Source organism: Austrofundulus limnaeus, unplaced genomic scaffold (genome assembly GCF_001266775.1).
Source record: "Austrofundulus limnaeus strain Quisiro unplaced genomic scaffold, Austrofundulus_limnaeus-1.0 Scaffold2233, whole genome shotgun sequence".
NCBI lineage: Eukaryota > Metazoa > Chordata > Actinopteri > Cyprinodontiformes > Rivulidae > Austrofundulus > Austrofundulus limnaeus.
Genome location: NW_013954635.1, coordinates 12,122 through 21,939, shown reverse-complemented (window position 1 = coordinate 21,939; position 9,818 = coordinate 12,122). Strand labels below are relative to the sequence as shown.

At 41.6% G+C, this 9,818-nt stretch overlaps 1 protein-coding gene across 1 annotated transcript; it reads left to right on the top strand.

The window, feature by feature from the left end:
- Positions 1 to 2,335: 2,335 nt before the first annotated feature.
- LOC106537298 (neural proliferation differentiation and control protein 1) lies at positions 2,336 to 2,696 on the top strand (the record flags this gene model as incomplete). The annotated part of the gene is given in 2 exon segments (XM_014034685.1): positions 2,336 to 2,425; positions 2,508 to 2,696. Coding segments are annotated over 2 exon segments (279 nt in total), but the record flags the coding sequence as incomplete, so codon positions are not given.
- Between the last annotated feature and the right edge of the window lie 7,122 nt (positions 2,697 to 9,818).

Sequence of the window (9,818 nt, the reverse complement as noted above, 5' to 3'; positions counted from 1 at the left end):
TTTTAAATGGAATTACTGAAATAAATCTACTTTTTCATGATATTCTAATTTTATGACCAGCACCTGTATTTCTCCTCTCAGTTGGGTTGTTTACAGTGCACACAATTTCCGGTTAGCTTCTTAGCTTAGCCTCCTTCACAAGGACAACACACACACATGCTTCAGCAGAGGCCATGCCTCCTGCAGGAATCGATTCTCTATGCATCAAGTCCAGACCCTTGTACGAAGCAAAGTGAAGGACAGGGTTTAGTTTTAACCAGGCTACACATCAAACTTACCCATCATCATTACTGCAGAGGACGKCTGCAGCGTCTTAGCATCTCATGATGTGATCATGTTTTTGCTGCYGCTCTGCTGCCATGGAATGGCATAGTCAGCATTTTACTTTCTTTTGTTGATTTTTGGTAAAAACGTAGCCAACTTTAGAGAGTTTAATTCTTGTTTGCACCAGTGTCTGAGTACATTATGATGGTGAAGGAAACTGGACTCGCAGACACCTGGACTTTCAGTCTTGGGTAACCTTACATTTTTAAACCTCTGGCAGTTCAGCACTTACCTTTGTACCCTTTCAAGCTGTTCATTGGTCTTGAACTGCTTAAATATCAAATAAAAAAATGGAAAAATGAGGGTGTTCTAAAACCTTTGAACAGTAGTGTGTGTCCTGCCTGTAAGAGTTTTACTCTGTAACCCCACCTTATTGTTTCTGACTCCACATGCTGCAGGACTTTATAGAGAAGAATGTGTGAAAGTGCTTTGAAACAGGTTTCTTTAGATTTATGAGCACAGAGAAAATGAAGTCATGAAGCATTGAAATCCATCGGCTTTCTTTTCTCATTACATTTGTGGTCATTTACATTTCTACAAATCAGTCATGGTTTCCTATGAAACCCTTGTTAAAAGATGTTACTGAGCTTCTGATACAGTATGTTCACACACCAGAAATAAACTGTGAAAGTGTGCTAGTTCCACATCTCTTATGTTCCTGTGGGAAACTGAAAGGAGGTGGAGTTCATGTTGCTGTTATCACACRTTAACACTGTACACACATGCATGTACACACATGTTCACAGTTGTTACCCTCTGACACTGCATCCCTCTGCTCTCCTGCCTGCGTAGTTTCCTCTGAATGTCCAGAGTCATGCACCTGAAGAGACCTTCATCACAATGATCCTGCCTGCAGTTTGACAAGTGCAATTCCACATTTTAACACATGAGGGCAGTGTTTTTGTTAACCGTGCTGTTTCTAAACTAACCAAACACTGGTATTTCATACACATTCTGTCACATTTCCCAGTTGAATAAAGCTTTGCTCACCTCTAACCTTGCAGCTGAAACGTCTTGTAAAGAAACAGGCTTCAGGTACAGAGACATGTGCTGCAGCCAGTGAGCTTCATGTTCCTTCATTTTCACAGATCCACAGGCAGCAGGACACATTCTGAGCTCAACTGTGGCAATATTTCCTCCTCCTAAGCCTTTCAAAACAAACTTCAATGGCAGAAACAAACCCTGGGAATTTCCCAACTGTTTACCTTTCTTGTTTTAGGAGTGAGGTGTCCTGTAAAATAAAAGCTCTTCCAATAGAAAGCTCCATTAGGAAACACCTTTGTATGTCACTACTAGGTGTTGGTGTAAAAAAAAAATCTGTTTTATTTTTTTGAGTATGTCTACATAAATGAGACATTGATTATTTGAAAGTAACTTCCAATCCCTACTTGTTCAGAATAATTGTGCTTCTTTGTATTGAGCCTTATTCTAACTGTAAACTCACCACACGTGTTCACTGCTAACCCTTCAACTCACTGCTAAGATCTGCTGAAGTTGGACCATGCTGGACAAAAGTATTCTTTAAGGGTTTCAGATTTATTTGACTGTCTTTATAAATGAAGTCGACCTGCTTCTCCACATAAACACGCCAATGAAGGTTCGATCAGTCCCACAACACTTGGTGCATGCCCCCGCAGGGAMCAGGATCTGCCAGAAGCTTGTGCAAAGAATTAGTTTCTGCAACGTCTGCAAAATAAAAATTAAAAAAATGTTATGTAACTGCGTTAAAGAGAGATCTTCCAAAGTAAGCCTTTAGTTTTTCACACCTTTCACCTGCAGTTTTTTTAAAGAAAAGAAAAAAGCTTGTGTTAAAATGGCATGTGTTATTATTTTTTGGAGTAGATCCACCTCATATTAAGACTTGCCTAGCACTGAGTGATTTTTTTTACAGTGAAGTTCTGAATTGTAAAAAGAAGGCATAACTTTTTATAATGTCTGTCACTTTTTTCCAGCAACTTTTTTTGTATTTTTGTAAATGCGTGACAGATGTTTTGTTTCTGTTTTGCTCCAGGTAAGGGGAGCACTTACCCTGAACTAGATGAGCAAATTGACTTTCTGTCTGCCATTATCAGTGAGCAGAGAACTGAGTCTGTGGTGCCAGGTACAGTACAGATATCACCAACACTTGTTTGCACCACATCTTTGCTTCTTCCTAATTTTTAACTTTTCTTTCTGCATCTTAGTCCCATCCTCCCAGGATGTGTCATCGAAGCCGCTCAGTGAGCCCAGCTTCACAGACAGAGGACCCCCTACAGAGCAGCCCACCAGCACCACACCCACCAGTACAATCACACCCACTACAAACCACACCCCTGGTCTGTTCAGTGATCCYATCATCATCTCCTACCCCTCCAATGACTTTGTGTTCATCAGTAAGTCTTTTCTTGTAGTGATACCTGCTTTGGCTTTGGGTGGATTGTGGAAAAAATAAGAAACAGCAAGAATCACTCACAAATCTTTCAAACAGCCACAGTGATTAAGGTCTATTTAAATAACTCTTGAAATGTGAGTGAGAGAAGAGATTGGTTCTTACTCCAGAATTTTTATTTTTATTTTTATAGCACTTTGTCAGAGGTATGACGAGTTACAAAACGCTCTTTGTTTTGCTTCTCAACTCTAGAGTGATGGAAATTTAACATGGGAAATTATTAGATAGAAACTGGTACCACTTTTCTTTCTGAGACACTGTGGGAGAAAACCATTTGTCCTACAACAAAACCAGAAACATTGTCTGAAAGAAGATCGAAATGCCTACGTTTTGATGTATAGTTTGTCTGTGTGTCATGAAAATTGTTGCTGTAGGAAGATGTTCACTAAGAAACCTTTTCAAGGGGCAATATCATGTAAAATCAACTTTTTGAGTTTTATATCATGTTATAATGTTATCCTCTCATCAAAAACATGCCCAGAGTTTTGCTTTGACTCATTCATGTTTGAGAAATCCTGTAGTGTCCTGAGGCAGCCAGGCAGGGGAGCGAAAACCACCGGTTGGGACTAGAACTGAGCTTCCTCATCAGAGCGCACACACCCACCCCCGGCCTGCGTGTCTGCTGAGCTCATTGTACCTCTCAGTCCAGTCCTTTTCGGAATAAAAAACTGTCTTTGAGGAAATGTATTTTCAGATGCAAAGGAGACTACCCTCTTTTTAAGCTTCACAAAGATGATGTAATATTAGACTTTATTTGATAAACATATACAGTGCATCTGGAAAGTATTCACAGCGCTTCACTTTTTCCACATTTTGTTACATTACAGCCTTATTCCAAATTGTATTAAATTAATGTCTTTCCTCAAAATTCTACACAAAAACCCCATTATGACCTTGTGAAAAGAGAGTTTTGAAAGTTCATTAAAATTAAAAAACAAAGAAATCATATTTACATAAGTATTCACAGCCTTTGCTTAATACTTTGTAAAACCACCTTTGGCAGCAACTACAGCCTCAGTTCTTTTTGAATATGATGCCACAAGCTTGGCACACCTATATTTAGGCAGTTTTGCCCATTCTTCTTTGCAGTACCTCTGAAGCTCCATCAGTTTGGATGGGAGACGTCTGTGCACAGCCATTTTCAGATCTCTTCAGAGATGTTCAATCGGATTCAAATCAGGGCTCTGGCTGGGCCACTCCAGGACATTCACAGAGTGGTCCTGAAGCCAGCCCTTTGAGGTCTTGGCTGTGTGCTTTGGGTCGTTGTCCTGCTGAAAAATGAACCGTGGTCCCAGTCTGAGGTCAAGAGCGCTCTGGAGCAGGTTTTCATCCAGGATGACTCTGTACATTGCTGCATTGATCTTTCCCTCTATCCTGACTAGTCTGCCAGTTCTTGCTGCTTAAAACATCCCCATAGCATGATGCTGCCACCGCCATGCTTGACTGTAGGGATGGCATTGGCCTCGTGATGAGCAGTGGCTGGTTTCCTCCAAACATGACACCTGACATTCACACCAAAGAGTTCAATCTTTGTCTCATCAGACCAGAGAATTTTGTTTCTCATGGTCTGAGAGTCCTTCAGGTGCCTTTTGGCAAATTCCTGACGGGCTGCCTTGTGCCTTTTACTAAGGAGTGGCTTTGGCCTGGCCACTCTGCCATACAGCCTGATTGGTGGACTGCTGCAGAGATGGTTGTCCTTCTGCAAGGTTCTCCTCTTTCCACGGAGGAACACTGGAGCTCTGACCGAGTAACCATCGGGTTCTTGGTCACTTCCATGACCAAGGCCCTTCTCCCCCGATCACTCTGTTTAGACGGCCGGCCATCTCTAGGAAGAGTCCTGGTGGTTCTTCCATTATTTCTTCCATTATGAATGATGGAGGCCACTGTGCTCATTTGGGACCTTCAAAGCAGCAGAAATTTTTCTCTATCCTTCCCTAGATTTGTGCCTCGAGACAATTTGGTCTCGTAGGTCTACAGACAATTCTTTTGACTTCATGCTTGGTGTTTGTACTCTGACATGCAGTCAAACTCTGGGACCTTATATAGACAGGTGTGTGCCTTTCCAAATCATGTCCAATCAACTGGATTTACCACAGGTGGACTCCATTTAAGCTATAAAAACATCTCAAGGATGATCAGTGGAAACAGGATGCACTTGAGCTCAATTTTGAGCTTCATGGCGAAGGCTGTGAATACTTACAGTACATAAATGTGATTTCTTAGTTTTTTATTTTTAGTAAATTTTCAGAACTCTCAAGAAAACTGTTTTCACATGGTCATAGTGAGGTATTTTGTGTAGAATTTTGAGGGAAGAGATTAATTTAATTCAATTTGGAATAAGGCTCTAATGTAACAAAATGTGGGAAAAGTGATGTGCTGTGAATACTTTCCGGATTCACTGTATTTTAACTGTAAAATAAAGACTGTAAAAATATAGTAGGATGTTAATTTTTATCATTTTTAAACTAAAAGTTTAAAAATATATTACACTGGGGAGCGCTGGTGAGCAAGATATGGCGTAAGACGTACTTTTCAGAGCTCCTGCAAAATCCGTAAAAATTACATAAAAAAACAGCATTAACCACGCTAATATTTGTCGAAACATTGGAGAGAAAACCTTAAGATCACAACMGTYGGACAACCCRAACAAAATCATCCTGAATGGCCGAAAAACTGCAAAAGTATAAATAYGGAAGCGATGCTAATGCTATAAGGCCTGCTAGGACCACGAGACAGCGGGCAACAAAYGACGCGGAYCCACCGACAACCACTGGGACTGAAGGTCCAAACATGAGTAACGAAGAAATGAAAGCAGACATTTTATCGTCACTGAGAGGAGAAATCGCTAAAGTGATGAGACGAGCTTAAAGGCGCATTAGCGGAAGATTTTCAAGCTATAAGATCCGAACTGCAAGCGGTCCGCTCCGAAATYGCTAACAGCTCAAAGGCCATACAAGCTGAAGTGGACATGGTAAAGGCGGACGTCTTGGACTTAAAAGGTGGCTTTTCAACGTGGTCAGACGAAGTCACCTCACTACAGTCTGCGGTAACAAGTTTACAGAAAGAAATGTCAAYGCTCAAAGATAAATGTGAAGATCTGGAGGGGAGAATGAGAAGGTCCAATATCTGCATTGCAGGCATTGAAGAGCTCCCGGGCTCTAGCTCCACACAAGCTGTGGCAAAAATCATCAAAGAAGTTCTGAAGATGGATCGAGACAAAAAGGTGGACTGTTCACACCGCACACTTACCGGGAGAAGACYGAGGGACCGTGAGACGCCAAGAGTCATCATCGCTAAACTACATAATGACGGGGACGCGGCGGAGATCCTGAGGAGAGCCCGAGACRGAGCTCCGCTCTTTTACAACGGGCACCACGTCGCCTTCTTCCCCAACTACACGGCCAGCGTAGCCAAAGCAAGAGCCGCTTTCATGGAGGTGCGGAGGGCGCTGCGGGGCAACAAGGACRTTCGCTATGGCCTCCTCTACCCGGCCCGATTTCGGATTACATATCATAATGTTGAAAAGGAGTTCCTTGACCCCAAAACAGCCATGGAATACGTCCGGAACAATATTTCCCCGACAGAGACAGTCAAATAAAGGTACCGTGAGCTCATAGAGACAATATCAGAAAAATAGTTTTCATCGTTATGGCTAACTTTCATACAGCTCTCTCCATAAGTTTTATGAAGATAAATCTATAGATTTAACGATACGGGCAAATATGCTGTTTTACATTAGATTCTTTTTTTAAGGTTTGCAGGAACCTGCAGTATATTTGAAGTTACGTAGCTATATTATTTACTCCATTGTGACTTTTGTGTATTTCTTACCTTGTACACATCTAAGCGCACCTGCTGCACACACATTCAATCTTGGCTGTGCACTTTAGCGGCTTATTTAGCTGCTGGGGACTATGTCCCAAGTACTTAAAMATAGTATTTACCCGTTCTGTGTTTTTCTAGTTCTGGTCCCTCTGTTCCCCGGGGACCCTGCGCAACCTTCTTTTTCTTCTGCGAACTTATTTTCTTTCTGTTACTCTTTTGCATCATCATTTGTTCTTACTCATTTTGTTGAGACTAGAGATACAGACTACAGTTGTCAAAACTTTGCTTTATCCCCCTCTGTTTGGTTCTGTGGACATTGTGTACTTGTATTCCTTAGACCCCTCACAGAAAAGACAGTGTTATGCATAAAGGGTGTGTCGTCATTCATATTTTTTGAGATGTCAAAACATAGAWCGTGTAGAGATAATGGGTGACCCACTTAAAATTGTAACTTATAATGTAAATGGGGTCGACAATCCAGTCAAAAGAAAGAAAATATTGAATCAAATAAAACAAATTAACTGTCACATAGCTTTTTTGCAAGAAACCCATCTGTCTGATACAGAGCATGAAAAATTAAAAAAGTCTTGGGCAGATAAGGCCTTCTACTCATCCCACCGATCAGGGAAAAAAAAGGGTGTCGTCATACTTTTGCACCGGCAGGTTAATTTCACACAAACGCTGTTACRTAGAGACACAGAGGGAAGATATGTTTTGGTTAATGGTACAATTGATGGCATAGAAGTATCGCTTGTAAATGTGTATGCACCCAATACAGATGCACCTGAATTCATAAAGTCACTGTTTAAGATAATAGTACAGCACTGTGCCRGTCTGTTGTTGCTGGGTGGGGACTTCAAYTGTATTCTGTCACAAATATTGGACAGATTACCCACTCCAAAAACCCCGCTCTGTAGAATGAGTAGGTTGCTTAAATATCAGATTATAGTGACAGGAATTGTAGACGTATGGAGAAGCAGTTTTCCCAGAACTAAAGACTTCACTTTCTACTCGAGCAGGCATGCATCCTACTGTAGGATCGATTATTTTTTACCCCAAAGTCAGAGCTGCATAGAATAGTAGATATAGAAATATTTCCTATTACTATCTCTGACCATGCACCTGTCTTATTAAAATGGGACATAGGACACAGACCAATATCTAAACAATGGAGGCTTAACACATCCCTTTTTAACGACAATGTATTCATGGCATTTATTACAGAAGAGCTCAAGACGTATTTAGAAACCAGTATATCTGTAGAAACATCACCTCGGATAATATGGGACTGTGCCAAAGCATTCCTTCGGGGCCACATAATTTCCTTCACGTCGGCAAGAAAAAAAAACAGAAGAATGCTAAACAAAAAGATCTGGAGGACAAAATCAACGATTTGGAGATTAAACATAAAAGACATGTTTCAGCTAAAATCATGAAGGAATTAAATGCAACCCGCAGACAACTAAGCAGTCTATTGTCAGATAAAGTAGAGGGCAATTTGAGGTTCACWAACCAAAAATATTTTGAATATGGCCAGAAGGCTAGTAGGTTATTGGCATTTAGACTGAGAAAACAACAGTCCTCCAACATGGTTCATAAAATAAAATCTCAAGATACCGTTGAGACAAAACCTGACAAAATAGCAGAGGCCTTTGCGAAATTTTACAAATTATTATATACAAACTCCGATACCTGTAATAATGACCAAGAGCTCACAGATTTTTTAAAGAACATAAAATTGAACCATTTAACAGATGAGGCGGCTTCGAAATTAGATCAACCGATTGAGGAATGGGAGATCAAGCAGATAATTAAATCATTTAAGAACAACAAAAGCCCAGGCCCAGATGGATTTGCCAATGACTTTTATAAAACCTTTATAGACCTTCTGGCTCCTTTGCTACTAAAAGCATATCATCATGCTTTAAAATCCAAAACTATGGCACCATCTTGGACAGAAGCCACAATAGTAGTAAATCCACAAAGAGGGCAAGGATCCTACAGACTGCCAGTCCTATAGACCTATATCACTGCTGAACACAGACCTACGCATACTCACTGCAATCCTAGCAAGACGACTTAACAAATTCATCACCCAAATCATACACCCCGATCAGACAGGATTTATTGCAGGCAGGTACTATGCTGATAATTTAAGGCGCTTACTGAATTTAACAAGCGTCCAAAAAGAAAGCAAGATTGAATCAGCAATCATATCCTTAGATGCCCAAAAGGCATTTGACAGAGTGTCCTGGAAGTATTTAATTCATACTCTGAAACGCTTTGGATTTGGTCCATATTTTGTTGACTGGGTGCAGACACTTTACTCCTCTCCACAGGCAGCAGTTAAAGTTAACGGCTTTAGATCTGATAGATTTCTACTAGAACGGGGGGTGCAGACGGGTGCTCGCTCTCACCCCTTCTKTTCGCCATTAGTATTGAACCGTTAGCTCAAATCATTAGAGATGAYGCTAATATTAAAGGGATAGAAATTAACAAGGAAGTACACAAAATCTCATTATATGAACACCTCACCAGGGAGGCGTCCAGGAGGCATCCTAACCAGATGCCCGAGCCACCTCAACTGGCTCCTCTCAACGTGGTGGAGCAGCGGCTGTACTCCGAGTCCCTCCCCGATGGCTGAGCTTCTCACCCTGGGAGAGCCCAGACACTCTGCAGAGGAAACTCATTTCGGCCGCTTGTGTCCGTGATCACATTCTTTCGGTCACTATCCAAAGTGAGGGTAGGAACGTAGACTGACTGGTAAATCGAGAGCTTCACCTTCTGGCTCAGCTCTCGCTTCACCACAACAGACCGGTACAGCGCCCGCATCACTGCAGATGCAGCACCAATCTGTCTGTCATTCTCCAGCTCCATTCTTCCCTCATTTGTGAACAGGACTCCGAGATGCTTAAACTCCTCCACTTGGGGCAGGACCTACTCMCCGACCCGGTGGCGACAACCTACCGGTTTCTGGCTCAAGACCATGTCTCGGATTTGGAGGCACTGATCCTCATCCTGGCCGCTTCACACTCGGCTGTGAACAGCTCCAGTGAGAGCTGGAGATCACAATCTGATGAAGCCAATAGGACCACATCATCCACAAAAAGCAGAGATGTGATCCTAAGGTACCCAAAAAAGGATCTAGGGCTGCCACAAACGATTATTTTTATAATCGATTAATCACCGATTATTTTTTCGATTAGTTGACTAATCGGATCATACGTTAATTGAATATAAA